The sequence below is a fragment of the Lacerta agilis genome, chromosome 10, assembly GCF_009819535.1.
Source record: "Lacerta agilis isolate rLacAgi1 chromosome 10, rLacAgi1.pri, whole genome shotgun sequence".
NCBI lineage: Eukaryota > Metazoa > Chordata > Lepidosauria > Squamata > Lacertidae > Lacerta > Lacerta agilis.
In genome coordinates this window covers 10,757,412-10,778,022 of record NC_046321.1, presented here as the reverse complement: position 1 = coordinate 10,778,022, position 20,611 = coordinate 10,757,412, and the positions used below count along the sequence as shown (strand labels likewise).

Here is a 20,611-nt window from a genome sequence, read left to right as displayed (position 1 = left end):
ATGCTTAATTATTAAGATTTGACCAGGACGATGTTGCTTAGGAAAAAGGTGAATAACTACAATGTGCTCTCTGAAAGAAAGTAACTCCTGCTACTTTATTATTGTAATGCTTAAATTCCTCTACAAAGAAAAGCGCATTGGGGAAAGGGTGAAGGAACATATTGTCCTCCCAGCATTCTTTTGGGTTAAAACTTGACAGAGAAATTCAAGTTTTTCTTATGGTTTTTCTGGAAAGACAAGGAGAGAAAAGAATGCTGACTTCCTCAATTGAGATTTGTATGGATATTGTGTGCTTGCCTCTCAAGCTATAGACTGCAAAAAATCCCTTTGCCTCTCAAGCTATAGAATGCAAAAGCCTACATGGCAACTTTTGAGAAAAGCAATCTATACTAAGGAACCCATCCCAGCCCCCCCCCCAATATCTCTCTTGTTCCATTTCCCCCTTCCTGCAAACTAGCATGTTTTATGTGTAATTTTTGCGCAAATCAGTTCAGGGTGGTGGATCCCATTTTAAAATAATCATAACCTCATGAAACAGGGTTGGGAGGGGGGAAGCAAGAGTGAGAAGAGATGAGCCCTGTGGAAAGAGAAGCAAGAGGTGAGGTTTTTTTAAGGAAAGGTGAGCAGGGAAAGCTTATTCTCCCTTTCTATATATGCATGATATACACACCCACAAGTACATGTTAAGACTTCAGGCTGTACTACAAGAATAGAAGCTCACCAACACACACACACACCTCCCTGCTCTATATCCTTCAGGCTATATTACTAGAGTACAAGCTCAGATACAAAGGTGTATCACATGTGCACTCCTCCCTATTCTGCATCCTTTGAGCTGGAATAAAAGCTCAAACATACCTACAGGTATCTGTCTCTCTCTCTCTCTCTCACACACACACAGCACACACGTATATTACACACTGCCATGTCACATAAACACACACACATATATATATATTACACACAAGTATTAAACGCAGGCATATCATATATGCACATATAATAAATGCAAGCTTATTACACACACTTGTATTTAATGCACACACATACGTATTACATACATACATTACACACAGGCATATCACACACGCACTCCTCCCCATCGTGTAGAATATAAGCGCCCTCTCCCACACACACACACACACACACACAGGCGTATCACGCCATACGAGCACGCACCCCTCCCCCTCCCCCCCGAACTCTATAATTAGAACACGGCTCGGGTTCAGACTCGTACGCCTTGCACAGAAACGTGCGTGTGTGAGCGCGCGCCTCCGTGTAGTCCGTACGAGTTGGAGCAGCACAGGCACAGCTCGAAGCGCGCACGCCCAACCTGCCTGCTGCTACTGCTCCTGCTCCTCCTCCTCCTTCGGGCTGCGCGAGCGGAATGGAAGCCGAGGCTGCCCGAGCCGCTCTCTCTCTCTCTCTCCTCCTCTCTCATTCTCCCCCTCAAGAGGGAAGCGCTGAGGAGAGAGAGAGACAGACAGACAGAGCCGCCGCCGCCGCCGCTCCTACTCCTCCCTCGCCTCGCCTCGCCACAATGGCTGCCCGCCATCTCTCCCCCTCCCCACAACCTGCCTCCTCCCGCTTCTCTCTCTCTCTCCCCCCCCCCCTCCGCCGCTTCGCCTCAGCCGTTACCTTCAGCGTCACCTCCTCGGGCTTCCAAGCAGGCCTCAGTTGGCTGAGGAGACGGAGGGCCCCGCGGCGGTAGCCGGGCCCGCCTCCTCCTCCTTCTCCATCTCCGCCGCCGCCTCCCGCCCCCGAAGCGGGGCCCCTCTCGCTCACGACGACGTCCAGCTTGGGCACCTCGGGCGAGCCCGGCGGCACGTGGATATAGTTGGCCATGGCGGCGGCGGCGGGCGAGCGCAGGCGGCGGGGGAGCCTCGGCAGCAGGGCGAGACGGCGGCGGGCGAGGAGGAGCGGCGGCAGCAGCAGCAGCAGCGTCGTCGTCGTCGTCGCCGTCGTCACGCGAGCGGGAGCAGCCGGCAACTGAGCGGCGCGAGACCAACTGGCGGAGGGAGGGAAAGGAGGCAGCCAAAGAGGCGGCCCACGATTGGCTGGCTCCCCTTTCTTTCTCCTCTCGCTCTCCTTCTCCACGCCCCTTTCCCCGTTTCCTCGGGTTGGGAAGGAGAAGCTCCGCCCCTCCAGCCCACCAGCCTATTTATAGATGCAGATTTTATTGTAGGCCCCGCCCCCGCTTTTCTCCCCCACAATGCTCTTCTTCGTTTTCACGCGAACACACACACACACACACACACACACTTCGCAGACCTCTCCGCCGAGGTTCTCTCGCCGCGGGGCATGCCGGGAGAGACGGGTGTGGGCGGGGCTGCTTCTCTAGGGGGCTGCGCGGGGGGCGGTTCCCCGTCAATGGAACGCTCGCGCCTTCGCTGTCAATGGAATGCTCGCGCCTCCGCCCTTCTCTCCATCCGCCGACTCCCCCCCCCCGCACCCAAACCTCCCTCCCATTCAGTTATATGGTCCAAGATTGGCCTGCCTTTTTCCCAGACAGGTTTTCTCTCCCTTTTTTACTTTTTTTTGGTTGTTGTTGCCAAAAATGACAGAATTACAGCGTTGGAAGGGACCGTGCTCCAAGTCCTTTAAGGACCTAGCAATGGGACTAGCTATGGGGCGGGGAGGGCATGTCTGACGCTCAGACATTTGTGTACACAGATTAGACGCTCATTGAGTGTGACGTAGGAAGATCCCTTTGTAGATTTGCACAGTTTAGCTACGGTGTTCGCAGCCGCAGCGCACACAGATCGTACTCCTGCTGCGGAAAATCATATGTGAACATTGCAGCTCAACTGGTATGCACAGGCTTTACACTTGAACATTTGAATAACTGTGCAGTTCCAATGATTGCATACACTTGAATGTTACGTGTGGATAACGTTTTTATGAGTGCACAGCTCAAGTAGGGTTCATTCCACCAACTTTGCTAAAAGCCCACTGTGCCAGATGGTCATTGCAGGAACAACTATTTAGAAATTGGTGTTCGAGGTTTAATTTTTCCTCTTTCCTCCCTGTCCCTTTTTCCTTGCATGTCATTTTTTTAAAAAAAAGATTGTAAGCCTGTGGGTAGGGACTGGTTTTTTTTTGGGGGGGGGGGTGAGCCACTCTGGGAGGCTTTCAGGCTGAAGACCAGGGTACAAATGCTCTAAAACACAGGTGTGAAACACAAGGCCCGCGGGCCGAATCCGGCCCGCCAGACCTCATCATGTGGCCCGTGTAGCTGCCGCAGGGGCGGAGGGAGGCTCCGTGCCGCCTGGGGCGGCAGCGCGGAGGAGGCACCCCCCTGGGGGTGGGGCGTCGTGATGTCACGACGCAATGTCAGGACTGAGTGCGCACGCGCAAAATGTCGCACGTGCACACTCAGTTGCTGGGCTCCCGCTGCTGCTGCCGCTTCCGCAACGACTTTGCGAGCCCTCTGAGTGAAAAAGCGGCTTGGGGGGGCTGTCGTTGCGGAAGCGGCAGCAGCAGCAGGAGCCCAGCGACGGAGTGCGCACGCACGACATTATTACTTACATTATTACAAAAAACAGTCATAATTGAATGCAGTGACAATAATTTATGATAATAAAGAGTGGACACATAGTCCTACAGATACAACCGGCCCTTTGAGGGTGACCAAACTGCTGATGCGGCCCCCAATGAATTTGAGTTTGACACCCCTGCTCTAAAACAAACAAATGGATTGAATGCAACACGTAAATCTTCCTTACACCTTACTCATTTGAGGCAGGGTTGTCCTGATCACAGTCTGATTAATCATAACAGAATGAGGAAATGGGACTGCACAGCAGCCTCTCTATTGGCTCAGCTGAAAGATCAGCACCCACCAGTCTCCTCCTCCCATGACTGTCATAATATGGCAGCCATTCAACCAAGAAAGAACTACAGGGCCTCAGCTGAGAGACCAACACCTTTCAGCTCTTCCTTTCCCCAAATACTCTTTCCAGTGGGTCATTACAAAACCCCACAACTAAGACTGAGTTGCCTGAGTTTACCAACTCCCAGCACCTCCTTCTCCCTACAACTCCTTTTCCCTTTGTGTCCTGTCTTTAAGATTGCAAGGCTGTCAACTGTCTTTTTTGTAGCGGATCAGCAAAGTTAAAAAAACAAAAAACAAAAACCAGCTTCAGATAAAATAATACCACCCCCTTGCAGTTTTTGGATAGCTCAGATGGTAGAGCATGAGACTTTTAATCTTAGGGCTGTGGGTTCGAGCCCTACGTTGAACAAAAAGATCCCTGCATTCCAGGGGGTTAGGCTAGATCACCCTTGTAATCCCTTCCAACTATGGATTTCTAGGATTCTAGGACTGGGATGAAAAAAGAGAAATGAGTTTATTGAGCAATTGTATCCTTGTCCATACATAACACAGGAATTTATGCAACCTCAACATTTCCAAAGAACTTTCAGGAGCTGAATTCGGGGCATGACCCAGACCAGATTGACTTGTACATGCATTTTATAATGGCTCAAGGCTGGATCGATGGGCGTGTCCAATGTTCATGAAAATGTGCAGAGTTCATTTTACCTGAATCATTTTGAACCTTGTCCCTATATTGACTTGAAAGCTTCCCCCCCCCCTTCAGAGGACATTCAGCATATCTACCCAGGCACTTGCACCAGTCATTTAAACAGCACTTACTTCCGAGTAAATACACTTATGTCCCAGCCATAAGTCTTCTTCAACAACTATCAACCCTTCCATATTTACACAATGCTATTCACTCCTTCGTCCACCTAGTGTTACTGTATTTTCTACTTTAGGACTGATCCAAAGAAGAGAAAGAGAAAGAGGGACATGAGGAAATGATTAATGAAAGCGAGATGGTTATCTAGTGGGGGAAAATGTGCCATTCAAATGCAAAAGATTAACCCTGCAGCACAGGTCAGGCAAACTCTCATCAACTAATAGTTCAGCTATTAATGGTTGCAAGGTAAGTTACAGCCCCTGATGCAACTGCGGTTACTGCCAAGCTCAGTGCGTAGCATCACTGCATGCTTATGTAATTGCTGGCTCCTTTCATTTCATTTAATTTCATTTTTGTTATATGATTGTCTGCTCCCGTAGCATCTTTCAATCCAGAGTCCTTTCCTTTATTGGTGTATGTGCACCCCTAACCCTTCTGCTGCAGTTCTTAATGCTTTATCTTTATGCTGCGTTTTAGCTTGATGACACATTCTTGAGTTAGGCAATAAGGGTTTGGTTTTTTTTAATGTGTATTGCGTACATGGGTAGCCATGAGTTGTTACAGGAAAACATAAATGTTGCTGCAAGGCTGATCAAAAAAAGGGCGTTGGCACATGAAACCCTTCTGTAGTGTAGCAACATTAGAGATAATCCAAAAACAAGTAAACCCTTTTAAGATACAGTGTTGTAGTGGTCCAGGGTCATTGGGGGACAGGCGACCCTTACTAATTTCCTCAGCAGTGCCCCTGCCTCTAGCATCTTAAAGCCACCCAATCAACATGCAAGGGGTGAACCACTCCAAAGCTAAGTGTTTAGGTGCTTTAAGTTTCAAGCAAATGGTGTGCATGTTCTGAAACGGACAATGACATGCCCTCTAAGCGGCCCTGTTTTCCAGGAACAGTCCCAGAATTACGAAAGCCCTCCTGGCTTCTGAATTGATCCCCCAGAGCTCAGGGAGGAGGATGGCCAGTGCTTGTCTCTGGCCTCCTCCCTTGGGCAGCTCCTAGTGGCTGCTGGAGAGCAGGTGAGGATGAGGAGGGGCCACCACCAAGGCCCAGCCCCATGTGATGGGCTGGCTCTGAGGTGCAGGCAGAGGACAGGCCTACCCTGGGCATGAAAAAGGAGGGGAGGGGGTGCAAGGGGTCTTGGTTTTTTTTTTTTTAATGGTCCAATGGAAAGCAGAGCAATACGTTTGGCACCAGTTTGGCTGCAGGAGTTGCTATGTGCCAATTTTATTAATTTCAACATGCTCTTTGGTCCTAGCACTGCTTTGTATTTTTCAACATTATTTCAGTGTTGGGTTTTAAAACTCCACCTTGCAATTTTTTTTTACAATTCCAAAGCTAAAATGTGATAAATATATGTGTGAGGTTTAACAAGTTTTCACCATCACCTTAATACTTAAAAAAAAAATACCTGAAGCTTTTATATGTAGTACATTTGCTGCTCCTGGTTTTATTTTTACAGCTTATTTTCCTGCTTTACAGATGTATATTCTAAAAATTGTTCTTAATGCCGCAACTAGTTTGCTTTTGATGAGTATGAGCTGCCCTGAAAATCTTGCCCACTTTCCTTCCAATGATCTCTTGTATCTAGAAATTGCCAGGGATCAGATGACTGACACAACTCTCCTGTGAAGAAAGGAGTATTTTAGTTTAGGAAAAAATTATTGAGGCTGCATGATAGAGATTTGTAAAAACGCATGCATGCTGTGGGGGAAACAGAAGTTTTTCTATTAGAACCTGGAGTCATCTGATGGGGTCGAATGGTGGGAGACTCAGCACAGACGAAAGCAAAACTACTTACAATTTATTTATTTAACCAAGGTTATATACTGCTTGACTGTAATAAAACCTCTAAGCAGTTTACAAAAATGAAATACTGAAATTATTAACAAAAGACAGCTAAAAACAGGTATTTAAAAACATTAAGAAGATTATTAGAATCAACAATAAGCTAAAAACAGATTTAAACACATGTAACATCTACTTGTCTGGATAGTCTTGCCTAAACAAAAATGTTCTATGCAAATGCCGACAAGAGTGTGTGGGTGGTGTGTGTCTGATGTCAATTGGCAGGAAGTTCCAAAGCGCAGGTGCTGCCACACTAGAAGATCAATTTCTCGCAAGTGCAAAACAAGGATCATGCAGCACCTGTAACAGTGCCGGTTCTGCAGAATAAGGGGGTAAAGGGGTAAGGTGATGCCACGATCTAAAATTCAACCTAAGGAAAGCAAGAAGAGGAAGGGGAAGTGAAGGCAGGGGTAAACAGGGAAACACTGTGTGGTTGTTTCAGTTAACACACGCTTGGGCTTGACTACAAGGTTAACTGCAGTATGGCTTTGGAGTGTTGATAGTGAACGGGGAAACTTTAAACAATCAGATGTGCTTGAAATTTTTAAAAAAGCAAGCTGCCATTAAAAAAAGGAAATGTTTGAACACCAGTGATGTTTACGGTGGAAATAACAGAAACCTACTATGAATTTTAAGTTATTGTAGGCAGATGTGACATTTGAGAACTTGCAGGCACTCTCCTCTGATCTGCACACTTTTTATTTAGAGATCTTTCTCCTTTAGTCATTCATGTGTAAACAGCCGTCCATGTGGCACACTGCTTGGCGCTTGCCCAGGGATCATTCATGGCTATTTTTGTTCTGCAATTTATGAGTAGGCGTTTCCAAGATGCTCAGTCATAGCGCTCTACACGGCACACAAAGAAATCGTCGTAATTCAGGCCTGCAAAAGGTTAATGGCCTATCTCATGCTAAATGTGTACAGCAGGGGCTTCCTTGCGATTTCTACCTGCTTGGGACAATGCAAGGAAGGGCCTGGCACGATGCAAGACATGCCAAGTGGGAAGCGCTTGGCTCACGTGGGACAGGTCAGTTAAGAGTTCCTTGTACGACTATCAAATCACTCCAGAGATTTTTGCTAACAAACATTTTAAGTAAGAATTTATGAAGAACGCTGGTGGATCAGGCCAGAGGCTCATCTGGTCCAGCGTGTGGGATCAAAAGAAACCTACATACAAGATTCTGAGTTAGACAACTGCCATATTTTGTTGAGAAGAGCGGAACATAATATAGGCCCATATAGCCATCCTGTGAGAATCACTGCCTTTGCAATTCTATATTCACTTACACCTGGGTATAAGCCCCACTGAAATGAGTGCGACTTAAGTATTGAGTTGGCATCATGATATTATCATTGTTAATTTGTTGCTTCCAACAACAATAAAATCAAAGTGACTTGCCTTTTTTTTAAAAAGCATTCAATACCAGATTTAAAGATTTAAAAAACATCAAGTCAATCATTCTCTAATTTAAACAATTATAAAAGAACATAAAAATTACTGTCATGCAGAGCCTGTGTAGATTTGAACCTAGGTCTCCACTGTTTCTAGTTCAGCATTCCATCTACTGTACTTGGTTAGAATGAGAACCCACTTAAAGGCATATGCATTTTAATTCAATGCCAAAAAGTCAACAGCGTCATTTTAACAACCTCCTGTTTGCTTTGGGGTGCAATTGGAGAGAGCACGCAGAGATCCTCCTGCACACACTGCATTCCTTTGACCATTTGCTATTGTCAGACAGCGTGGTTGGCAACTATTTTGCTAGATGGTTGCTTTGAGTTTAAGGAGAAGACAGAGGGCAAAAGTTCCTTTCTTTCTCCTCCTGAGAAGTGTAGGCATAGATTACTGATTGGTAGCAGTTCCAGATGATTCCAGATTGCTGAAGTTCCAAGTGGTAGAAAACCTATGTGACTTGTGCATTGAGACTATTGTAATACTGTACATTCTTACATGGGGTCTCCCTTGAGACTGGTTCAGAAGCAGCAGCTGGTGGAGAATCCTGTGGTCATGTTGTTTCATACTATCCTCCAAGTTCTTGCTGGATATCTCCGTCTGCCCAAGAAACTTCCACAGCCAGTTTTTGGATCTGGTGTCAGAACCCCAAGTACAGCGTTGGTTCTGGCTCCCCTGAAATATACCTTACCCCTGCTTGTCAGTTTCTGCAGGATACGCAGCAGTTCACAACTAAATAAGTTACCACTTTCCAGCTGCTCCCATCCTGAGCAAACATTTATTCCAGGGGTCGACAAGGTTATAGCTGCCTGGGCTGGTCAAATCATGTAGAGATCTCTCTGTGGGCCAGATCGCGCATGGGATTTCTGGCGTCTGGGCGTGCGCAGACGCGATTTCCACCGCCCCGGTTTAGCGCAGCATGGGGGGATTCACTGAGCGGGCGGCTTGGTTCGGGGGCGGCTCATGGGACGGTTAAACTGCCCCTGTAGGCCGCCGACCCCTAGTTTATTCCCTTGTCCAAAAAGCAAGTTCTTTATACAGGCTGAAGCCAAGGTCTTTGGGAAGCAACAGATGACCTTGAGCGCCCTTTGAAGTAGTGGAGTTTAAAGAACCAAAAACAAAAAGCACATAAACCCCAAAGCATTTTGGCTCATTTTGGAATAGGCAGCACAAAGTGTCATCACATGAGATTTAATAGCCGCGTTTGCTCTCTTAAGTTTGAAGAATACAGAGGGGTTTTTGTTCTGTTTGTTAGCTAGCTTAATCTCTTTTAATGCACTAAGAAATACCTGGCACGTCTCTACAAAGAGAACACAGATTATACTATAGATAAATACCGTATATCCCATCACACTGCTGAAAATATCTTCCCAGGGTTCTGGCCTTTTAAAGTTGGTTGGGGATGGGCAAGGACAAGTTTTGTACTGCTGCTGCGCCTGCTGTACTTTCTCAGTGTGTTTGAAGCTGTCAACCTGAGGTTTAAATCCTACACACACACACACACACACACACACACACACATATTTGGGAGTTAAATCCCATTGAAATAAACAGAACTTCAAAGTACACATGCAAATGATTTGGCTGAACATCTTGTAGTTGATCCTTTGCAGAATTAAGTGTGCCTTTGTTGTTGTTCAGTCGTTCAGTCGTGTCCAACTCTTCGTGACCCCATGGACCAGAGCACGCCAGGCACGCCTATCCTTCACAGCCTCTCGCAGTTTGGCCAAACTCATGTTGGTAGCTTTGAGAACACTGTCCAACCATCTCATCCTCTGTCGTCCCCTTCTCCTTGTGCCCTCCATCTTTACCAACATCAGGGTCTTTTCTAGGGAGTCTTCTCTTCTCATGAGGTGGCCAAAGTACTGGAGCCTCAACTTCAGGATCTGTCCTTCTAGTGAGCACTCAGGGCTGATTTCTTTGAGAATGGATAGGTTTGATCTTCTTGCAGTCCATGGGACTCTCAAGAGTCTCCTCCAGCACCATAATTCAAAAGCATCAATTCTTCGGCGATCAGCCTTCTTTATGGTCCAGCTCTCACTTCCGTACATTACTACTGGGAAAACCATAGCTTTAACTATACGGACCTTTGTCGGCAAGGTGATGTCTCTGTTTTTTAAGATGCTGTCTAGGTTTGTCATGGCTTTTCTCCCAAGAAGCAGGCGTCTTCTAATTTCGTGACTGCTGTCACCATCTGCAGTGATCATGGAACCCAAGAAAGTGAAATCTCTCACTGCCTCCATTTCTTCCCCTTCTATTTGCCAGGAGGTGATTGGACCAGTGGCCATGATCTTAGTTTTTTTGATGTTGAGCTTCAGACCATATTTTGCGCTCTCCTCTTTCACCCTCGTTAAAAGGTTCTTTAATTCCTCCTAAGTGTGCCTAAGACCACAGAAATAATTTGGTTTAGGATTATTGTTGTTGGCATCAGTTTGTCTCAAGAGACAATTGAGTGCCTCTGGGGGGGGTGAAGTTAAACTACTGCATTAGCAGCACCAAAGTGGCCTTCCCAGGGCGCAAGCCTGTGCAGTGTGTATGGAGGGCCTGGGCTGCCCAGACGACGACACCCCTCTCAGCCTCACTGATGTGGTCCAAATGAAAGCATTTGGCATCAGCCTGGCTGCAGGAGTTGCCAGGAGGCGGTGTACAAGGTGCCACCCAACCGCCTTAGGGACTCTACTCTGGATTTGTGTAGGGTTTACTCCTGAGCCTTTTCTTCTCCTGAAGATGCCCTGCAAAGCAGCGGAGGTTTAGGATCAGAGTTTTCCTTCTCCTAGATGGGCTACCTTCCCAGGTTCAACCCCACCTACCCTTCACTTCCCTCTACAACATGTGCAGAAACCAGAAACTGCCTTCTTGACCGTTGAACCTATGATTGATCATGTTCCCTCAATCCGCCACAGTCTACCTTTGAATGCATAATTACGGTATTATTCTATTATGAATTAAATTTCTATACCACTTCTCATCTAAGGATCACAAGTCTGTTGACAATATAAAAACACAGAAATGCAAAACAAACAAAAACCATACTCTGCCACATATTCTGTGTGCCATAGAGTTGCAGTCCTAAAGCTGCTTTTTGCTTTTGGTATGCTGTTAATATTGGGAGCACCGTACTCCAAAGGTAATTCATATATATATAAATGTTTTCAGACTTTAATACTACAAGCCCTCCCCCCCAACTTAAAACACATGGCTAAGGCCTTGGGAATCCAGAGTTAAGTCTCTACTTAGCCATGAATCTCAATGGGCGACCTTGGGTTAGTTACTATCTGTCGGCCTAACCTACCTCCAGTTGTTGCAACGATAAAATCGGGTGGGTGCCAGAGAACAATATATATTATCTTATCCCATTGAAGATGAAAGAAACTGAATCAAAAGTGCTATTCTTACCAAAATGGTAACTGTCTTTCGGCTGTAACCTCTTCTATACCCTTCAAGAGGTAAATAAGCCTGATGTTTCACAGCTGATAGGCCAATATAGCAATATTGTGTTAATGTTAAAGAAACTTACCTTGTCATCCATTGAAATCTTAATGCTTGTCAGTACAATTAAGTTATAAACTGTCAATAAATGATTCTATAGCAATAAAATCCAGAAGACTGTGTCATTCTATTGCAGAACAAAGAGTATTTCGACACCTTAAAGATGAACAGATTTTAGAGCGCAATCTTACACGTACTTTCTCAGCCACAGGTTGCAAAAAGTTCAATGGGAATTAAGCCTAGATCTGTATAGGACTGTGGCACAAGCTTTGAGGAACAAGGGTCTGCATGAAGTGTTTTTTTTCTGTTGACAGGAGCCATGGAGGCTGCTGCCCATCAGGATTGTTAGGGCAGAAATTAGGAAGACCAACAGTAGAGAGAGCCAGAGGTAATGACAGGCAGAACCAAACCCACATCAGGTGTAAGAAGGAAGGCAGGCTGAGACTGGTGGGGCAGAGTCCCATTCACGTTTCATGGATCAGCCTCTACTGGATGGGAGGATATATTGAATGCACTCTCTTTCTTTTCCAGTGTAACGTTCCCCATGGGGTTGTTGTGAAGTTAAGAGATGAAGAGACCATGCATAATGCTTTGAGTTTCTTGGGAGGATGGTTGGACCACCAGCATAATGATTAATAATAATATAGTGTTTCTAAACTGGCTTTTCATATATAACAAATGGTCATTAGCACATACCAGATTTCCCCCAGAAAGAGGAAATCTGGATTAAACTGGGGGATGGAGTGGGGGAGTAAACTAGCTAACGCTGTTATGTGGAGCACCAATTCTACAATAAATACCTGCCTGGACATACCCTAAATCTCTTAAGTCTCAAATGCAGCATCAGAAGGAGGGTACGCTCATTGCTGGATCCCTGTGATTACTTGAAGGTGCAGCACTTTTTACATATATTGGGGGGAGCAAGAGAGTAATTCTTATTTGACTAATTTAAAATTAAGACCATCGAAGTTAAAAGGACTTGGAATGTGAGCTATATTGCAATTCCAGTTTCAGAAATCTAATATGCAAGGCAAAGCCACCCCCAATTAATTGTACTTTGGCCCTTTTCTAACCCCCCCTCCATGGTTATAGATCATTGGTTGGTCAATGTGTCACTGACTGCATCCCATAAGTGGCCATTTAAATTCCACACCAATGCATCACTCTGGAGCATTCTGGGAAATTAAGACGGCTGCCTGCTATTGGCCACCACTAGGTAAGGCCCGACACACCAGAAGTCAGCTTTCTAAAGCCGCAAGGAAACATGGAGCCTTTGCATCCAGTGTTTAAATTTAAGGTGCTAGAAAGTTACTAAGAGGTTTTGTTTTCAGTGTGCAATAAACAGAAAGTCAATGCATATCTAGACTTGGTAATAGATTTAACAGTGCAAATATTGACAACAGGTAACTGAAAAGCAAGTCCTATTGAACTCAGGGGGGTTTATGCCCAGAAGCGGCTTTGTCATGCTGGCCACATGACCCGGAAGCTGTCTACGGACGAACGCTGGCTCCCTCGGCCTATAGAGCGAGATGAGCGCTGCAACCCCAGAGTCGGACACGAGCGGCGCTCATCTCACGTTACTGGCTGAGGGAGCCGGCGTACAGCTTCCGGGTCATGTGGCCAACATGACTAAGCCGCTTCTGGCGAACCAGAGCAGCGCACGGAAACACCGTTTACCTTCCCGCTGGAGCGGTACCTATTTATCTACTTGTACTTTTGATGTGCTTTTGAACTGCTAGGTTGACATGAGCAGGGACCGAACAACAGAAGTTCACCCCGTTGTGGGGATTCGAACCGCCGACCTTCTGATCAGCAAGCCCTAGGCTCTGTGGTTTAGACCACAGTGCCACCTGCGTCCCTTTTTATGCCCAGGTACCGCAGCCCAAAAAGACAGCTACAAAACACACGGTATTACAGAACATCATCTTTCAATGGAATCTTCAAGCCTAGGATTAGGCTGTCAACCAAGACGTGAGGAGGCCGAGCAAAAATCGACGTGGCTTGCAGGTCTAGACTCGTACAGGGAGAGAGAGGTGTGCTAGGAATCCCAACTCCAGGCTGTGAAGAGGCCTTTTAACACAGCTGCAGCCGCAGCAGCGACAAAACCGCGCTTGCAGGCATGGAAAAGCCCATCAATCTGCATCTCGGTGCTCTCCCTCGCAGCCTGGGAAGGTAACCTTGGCAACCGCAAGCAGGCCTCCTATCGACGACTAGGCGCTCGGCACTGCTCTGGCCTCCACCGACGGCTCGCGTTTTATCCGCCCCGTTTTAAATAACGGGTTTACGGGGAGGACGCGACCCTTTCTCCCCACCCCAAAACAAGCGGTTCAATGGGTGGAGGCCCGGGAATCACTTAAAACAATTTATTTAAAACGACCCCCGCCCATGAGCGCCGAGGCAGCTAGCCGGCTAATGCGTCTGCGCCGAGGCAACAGGCCTGCAAGCTAACGCGGCTGCGCGGAAGTCGCCATAGTCCCTTATCACCCGTCGTAACCGCATTCCCTCGCGCACGCGCAGACACAGGGAAAACAGGGTTCGAGCGAAGGAAAATCATCTGGGAGAGGGGGTGAAGGGAACAAGAGGAGCGATGTTGTTCAACGAGTGCGCAGGCGCGGGGAGCCGCCGCAACCCAAGCGGCGGAGAGCCTCGTGCTTAATACGCTCGGGGAGGGTACCTTCGGCTCGCGCCCGTGCGCGCGCGGGGGATGCGCATGCGCGCGGGCGACGTTTACACCGTTTCTGCCTCTCTCTCTCTGCGCCCCCCCTCCACCGCTTTCCTTTGACTGAGCCCCGGTTCTATGGGCCGCCCGCCTCGGGCTTTTACCTCAGCCGCCGCGGGCGGAAGGTGAAGAGGAGGAAGAGACTGAGGCGAAAGGAAGATGCCCGGGAAGCTGAAGGTCAAGATTGTGGCGGGGCGGCACCTGCCCGTCATGGACCGAGCCAGTGACCTGACAGACGCCTTCGTGGAGGTTTGTAGGGGCGGGAAGGCGGGAGGGGGCTTCTCTCTCTCTCTGTATCTGTCTCTCGTCAGGGGAGCCCTCAGGGGTCGGCCCCGGTCAATACACCTGCTCCCTCCGCAGCGGCTCTTCGCATTTATTGATTTATCGGGGGCCGTTTGTGCCTCCGAGGTCGTCTCGCCTCGGCGCTTCGACCGGCGGGGCTTGCGCCGCGCGGTGCCCGCCTCCTGTTTGTGAAGAACTTCGGAACTCCCTGCCTATTGAGGTCCAGCAGGCGCCTTTCCCGCGCATGCGTAGAAAGACAAAAAACGCCTACCCGCTTTTTAGACTACCCAGGTGCATGGGAAGTCGAGGTGGTTTTAGCCCGTTTTGTAAGGTGGTGGATTATTATTGTGATTATTATTATTACTGTTTTATGTTTTTTTTGGTAATGCGCTTTCATACTTAAACAAATTAGAATTACCTCAACTTGTATAAGCAATGATGTTTTTGGCAGGTGCCAAAAATGCATTTATTTTATTTTGTTTATTAAACTTGCTAGTCGCTTGTCACCCAGAAAGGTCTCCCAAGCGACTTGAAAAGCACATACATTGGTGAATACACTATATGAAAAGGGAAAATAATGATACTGTATAAAAATTCTAAGAAAGTTTTTATAAAGGGCCAAGTTGAATAGAAAACGAGCATGAATGTATATTCTTAATCAGATAATATGTAAGGTTATTACAGCAATATTCTCTATTGTTGACATTTGTGTGTCTCAAGATATAATGGAGTGCACCTCCAGTGGTGAAGTCAAACTCCTGTGCTGGCAGCACCAAAGTGACCTCCCCAGCCTGGGCAGTGTATATAAAGGTCCTGGGCTGCCCAGATTACAAGATCTCTCCCCCCCCCCCCCAGCCTCACTGACGTGGTCCAAAGGAAAGCAGAGCAATATGTTTGATGTTTGGCACCAGCTTGGCTGTAGGAGTTGGTGGAAGGAGGCGTACAAGGCACCATCCAACTGTCTTAGGGACTCCACTCCGAATTTATGTAGTGTTTGCTCCTTAACCTTTTTTTTCCTCCCAAAGATGTCCCACAAGGCAGCAGAGGTTTAGGATTAGAATTTTCCGTCTCCTAGATGGGCTACCTTCCCAGGTTGATGAGTCCCACCTGCCCCTCTTACCATTAATCTCCTAATATCCAACCAAAAATCTATTGTCTTGCAATTTCATTGAAACATAGAATGACAGAGATGTAAGGGACCCAGTGGGTCATCTAGTCCAGCCCCCTGAAATGCCCATTTGATGTATGCTTGGCTACTGGGGGAGGAAGAGTCTTTGTCCTCTTCCATGCCTTTTCTAAACTAAAAAGTGTAAAATATTGTTGCTCCAACCTCTTGATCAAATCTGTGTTCAGTTCTTGCCTAGAATTGAACAAACAGTAGTTGTCAAGTACCTTGTAGTTCACAGGACATGGCTGCTGGATTATATACAGCTAGGTGAATTGCATGTCATGCAGGCCTGATATACTGTAAATGGTTACTTGTTTTCCCGGCTTGTGTGCTGGATGCTTGTGTGTTTGCCAGTGCACTTATGGCAGAGAGCTAGAGCCACTCTTGGCATGTGTATTTGCATGTGACCAGAAACGTGTGTTACAGATATTTGAGTACACATACAGGGAGAACACGTCTACCTGTATAGAAACATAATATACCGGTATGAAATTGCCCAGTATGCTGCACATAGTAGTCTACATGAAGATTTTTATTTCTTATACTGGTATAAAAGGTCTGCATGAAAGTGGTTTGATGTAGGAATTTTGTAATATTTGAAGTAGTTTTTCAAGGAATTGTTTTCTCCAATGGTTAGTTTAAAAAAAGAGAAATGTCGTTTCCTTTTTTTTGTACCATATGCTTTCCTTTTATTAGCTATAGATAGGTGTTGGTTGTGTTTCTTCAGTAGTGGTGGAACAACACTTGGCTCATACTCAGAAATACTGTCTTTACTATTTAACGTGTCCCTGAACTGAGTTCAGGCATTGAAAACTGGTTTTGTGGTCCTGGTGACTATGTTTGATGGGCTTTTTCCTACCTCTTTAATGAACAAGAGCCTGAAATTTTATCTCTCATATGTAAGCAAATTATATTCATTGTACTAAATTGACAATAGACATGTTTAGGGTTGTCAGTTTCTCACATATAACAATTATTGTGCCTTTAATAATTGCTTTGCAGACTGCTATACGTAATGCACTTATTATGCCTGCTTATTGTAGGGAGAATGCTTGCCATCTTTTTCCTCACAGAGCTTCTGTGTTTTTAAGCCTTGTATAATGTTCAGAAATAATGATGATGATGATAATAATAATAATAATAATAATAATAATAATAACAGCAGCAGCAATTTATTTATGCCCCGCCTTTTCCCCTGATGGGACCCAAGACAACTTACAGATAATAATACGAACTGCTAAAAACATAGGGAAAAAACCAATAATTAAAAACCTATGAAACATCGATAGATTATATGTGTGTGTGTGTGTATACAGTTTTAATTCTATTTAAAGCATATCAATAATTCTCCCATAAATTATTGGTACAAGGAGGGAGACAGTCTTGCTTCTCTGAGGAGGGAGCTCCAAAGTCTAGGAGCAGTCACCAAGAAAGCCCTCACCTATGCCCCTGCCAAGCATGCCTGGGTGGGCGGTGGGACCAAGAGAAAGGCCTCCCCGAAGATCTCAGAGGTTTGTTTGAGGGAATACAGTTTTTCAGATAGCCTGGACCTAAGCTGTGTAGGACTTTATAAGGGGATAACCAACACTTTGAATAGTGCCTAGAAACAGTCAGTGAAGCTGTTGTAGTAAAAGAGTCATATGCTTCCTATAACCAGCCCTGGTCAACAATCTGGCTGCAGCTTTCTGAGCACCTTTCAAAGGCAGCCCTGTGTAGAGCTCATTAGAGTAATCCAAACAGGATGTAACTAAGGTTTGTGTCACTGGCCAAATCAGACATCTCAAGGTATGGGTGCAGCTGGCACACTAACTTTAATGCAAATGTAATCCTGGACAGTGCAGAGACCTGGGCATACAAGTAGAAATCTACGTAGGTACCACTTTCCTCCATCAGGGCATCTCTGTGATGTGGGAATTCATGTGGGTGTTAAATACAAAGAGCCTTTGCAAAAAAAGGTGATGACTAGATTTAAGTCTTTTCTGTTATCCACTGTTTGTTCATTTACACTGTTTTAAAATCAGTTGCAATGTCAGCTAGAGCACATTTGGTGATAATTCAGGACACAATTGTGAACCAAATGTGGTTTAAAGCCCATTTAAGAGCTCATTTTATGGTGGTGTTGGTGGCAAAATAAATATTTCCCACTGATATTGCAACTGCAGAATGCCATCTGGCAGTGCTGCTTAGGAAAGACAGGAAGCTGATACAGCTGGATGACTGTGATTCTTTGGAATCAAATATTGCTCACTGTGACATGCTTGAAATATGATCTGTCTTGGATAACAGGCCAGTTTCAGGAACTGTATAGGATGTCCCCTTAGCAGTTGCATGGGTGATGGATTTCACCTGAGGTTGTGATCAAAGTACTTGGGGAAGTCTTGTCAACCGCTTTCTCTCCTGACTTTTTGTCCTAGCTGGTGACAGCCAGCTGAGAGGCTTTGCCTGCCCTTGTGTATTTGGTAATGAATACAACTTTACCAGAGGGTTCATTTTGGGCCACCTTGAAGGAGGCATGGTTGTTCACATTATTTAGCTGTTTATAAACTTCTATGACAATTGTAGACTGCGGAAAGCCCACATACAAATAAAATTATGTATGTATGTAAATAATCACACAGAAATATATTAATTCCACTTACTTTCGTACAAAAGTGTGCTTAAAATACTGACCTTTAATCTTCCATGTTAAATACTACTACTACACTGTGGAATGCCACTGTTCTGTATTCTGCTCTTCAAAATGCAGTGGGTGGAAACCCAATGTCAAGCCTTTGCAATGTCTGAAAGGTCAGATACAAGTCTGTTGCAGAAATCTTTGTGGCCATCTGAAAAAACTGAGCATGTTCTCTGAGTTGAACATGCACCTAAACTTTCCAACATTAGGAAGACTTGTGTCAGCTGAAAGGTTCCCCTCTCTTTCCTGATTGTGTTCCAATTATACAAATAGGAAAAGGAAATACTGTATAATAAGTAACCTTTAGTCTCTTCAAGTGAGAGCCAACATTTCACCAACAGACATAATGGGACTCCCTTCTCTCCTCCCCCCCCCCATGCCTTTCCAAACTACGGTAGTTCTGGAGACACCTAAGCCATCTGGAGCATATTTTGGAGGAGTGTGGGGAACTGCAAAGGGGAGAAGAGAATTCACGTTTGTGCAAGTGGTTGTCTGCTTTGCAAGTGGGATGCTACAATTTGATATCTCTCTTTGAGGTTTTCAAAAGAAATACTAATTCTTCCCTGTCCTCAGCTGTTTAAATTAGCTGTGATTCAAAAAAAAAAAAAAACAAGTGCAGAAAGAGCCTTTGAGCTCTGTGCCTTGCTTACCAGGCTCTGAGAAACACTCTCATGAGCTCTGGAGGCCTTCATGAGATCTTGGATGGCCTTGCGAGATCTTGTGCTGGCTCTGGAAGGTAAGATTGCTTGCACAGGGGTAGTTCCAGGGGGTTGTTTTGATTATACATGATTTTGACTTAACATGCCACCCCCTGTAACATAAGAATAAGATAAACCCCTGTGTTGCAAACGTCAAGCCTAGTATGAAAGAGGCAACACGTAGACCGATGAATAATGGGCACAATTGTAGCAGTTATGAAGCTTCTGACAATGTTGGCTGAGCCATAGGAATGTGATGAATGTTTATGGACATTCTATCTCCTGAGTGAATTAAGCTATTAGCTATAGAATGTTCAAAAGCATGGGGGAAGGTAAAGGACAGTTTGTCTCTATTTTTTAAATGAAAATTTTATTCATTTTTATAAATTTTAACAACAAATTAAACATCTTCATATTCCATAATTAAAAAATACATTGTTGTGTAGACTTCCTCGGTTCCTCCTCATTGAGTCCATTTTAATACTTTTGTAGCAATTTTCATATTACATCTTATATCATATCCCTAAATTCTTATTTTCTTCCACATTTATCATTTTTAACCCCTTAGCCTAAAATTAATTTCCAAAGACATATCCTTTTTCAATACATTACATTTTTTAACGAAAATCTCCACAAGTTCTACCCGCCTTTCCCTGGACCCGGGTTGCCCCAGACAATACAGCAAGTTCCATAGGACATTCCAATTTCAATTCCTGTTGCACAATCCCAAAATAATGTCTCTTACAGCTTCCACTCCTACTCTCTCCTCTCTTAACAGCCTCACTTCCCTCTTTCCACCCCGCTGTCCCTCCCCCAAATTCTCTTATTCCTGGACACTGCCTGCCCCCTAAATTATCTTTTCCCCAACATTTAACAATCCTGTTTCCCCTTGGATTTGCCTCCCAATAAACATCATGTACTCCCTCTCTCACTGGGAGAGCAAATTTCCCCCTTGAATCTTCTTTAAAGTTCTTTTGTCCTGAACATAAGTCTTGTCCCCCCCCCCTCTCACGGAGGGAACAGTCCACATTTCTTTAAGATCCTTCAAAGGGTAGAGAAATTCTTTGTAACATCCATTTGCTTGCTGAACCCTTCGGGCTCCCGGCTCCAGTTTATGGAGGGCTTTTTCTCAGTTCGAATTCAGTTTAAACAACTCAGTCTTTGGAAGTTTAATATTTCCTAAACATCTCTCTGCCTTCAGGCAAAGTAATTGCTCTCTATTTCTCTCCATGGGTGGGAGCGACTTCCGTTTTTAACTCACCACCCGTAATCCAATTATTTTTTTCTTAATCAATCCTTAAATTAATCCATGTCTTTTTGGAAGAATTGACCGCTAAACCTCTCAGTGCCGCAGCTTCGCGCAGGCAGGGAAAGCAAAATATCCGATGCGCCAGGGCTTCCACTCCCTCGCTCTCGGGGGCTCAAAACAGAGCCTTACCGGGGAGGGAGGAGCCCACTTCTGGTGCCCCCCGGACGACCATGCCCCCGTCCCTGCAGCACTCAGGTCCGCTCCACTGAACGGACCTGCAACTGATGGTGGCTCCGCGATCAACCGGAAGTCTAGGACAGTTTG

General features: G+C 45.7%; 2 protein-coding genes across 19 annotated transcripts in view; one reads left to right on the top strand and one right to left on the bottom strand.

Moving 5' to 3' along the window:
* ETNK1 (ethanolamine kinase 1) overlaps positions 1-1,915 on the bottom strand; it is a 31,556-nt gene extending 29,641 nt beyond the window's left edge. The window contains exon 1 of the mRNA XM_033162188.1: positions 1,639-1,915. Coding sequence (XP_033018079.1) covers positions 1,639-1,845 — 207 coding nt within the window. The 5' untranslated portion in view covers positions 1,846-1,915. The remainder of the gene's footprint in view (positions 1-1,638) is intronic.
* A 12,359-nt stretch (positions 1,916-14,274) lies between these two features.
* The window catches only part of C2CD5 (C2 calcium dependent domain containing 5), an 88,614-nt gene continuing 82,277 nt past the window's right edge, over positions 14,275-20,611 (top strand). For 5 of the 18 annotated variants that reach the window (XM_033161818.1, XM_033161817.1, XM_033161816.1 and 2 more), the window contains exon 1: positions 14,275-14,465. In XM_033161818.1, coding sequence (XP_033017709.1) covers positions 14,376-14,465 — 90 coding nt within the window. In that variant the 5' untranslated portion in view covers positions 14,275-14,375. The remainder of the gene's footprint in view (positions 14,466-20,611) is intronic. The other 13 variants (XM_033161833.1, XM_033161820.1, XM_033161822.1 and 10 more) reach the window with 5 other exon arrangements.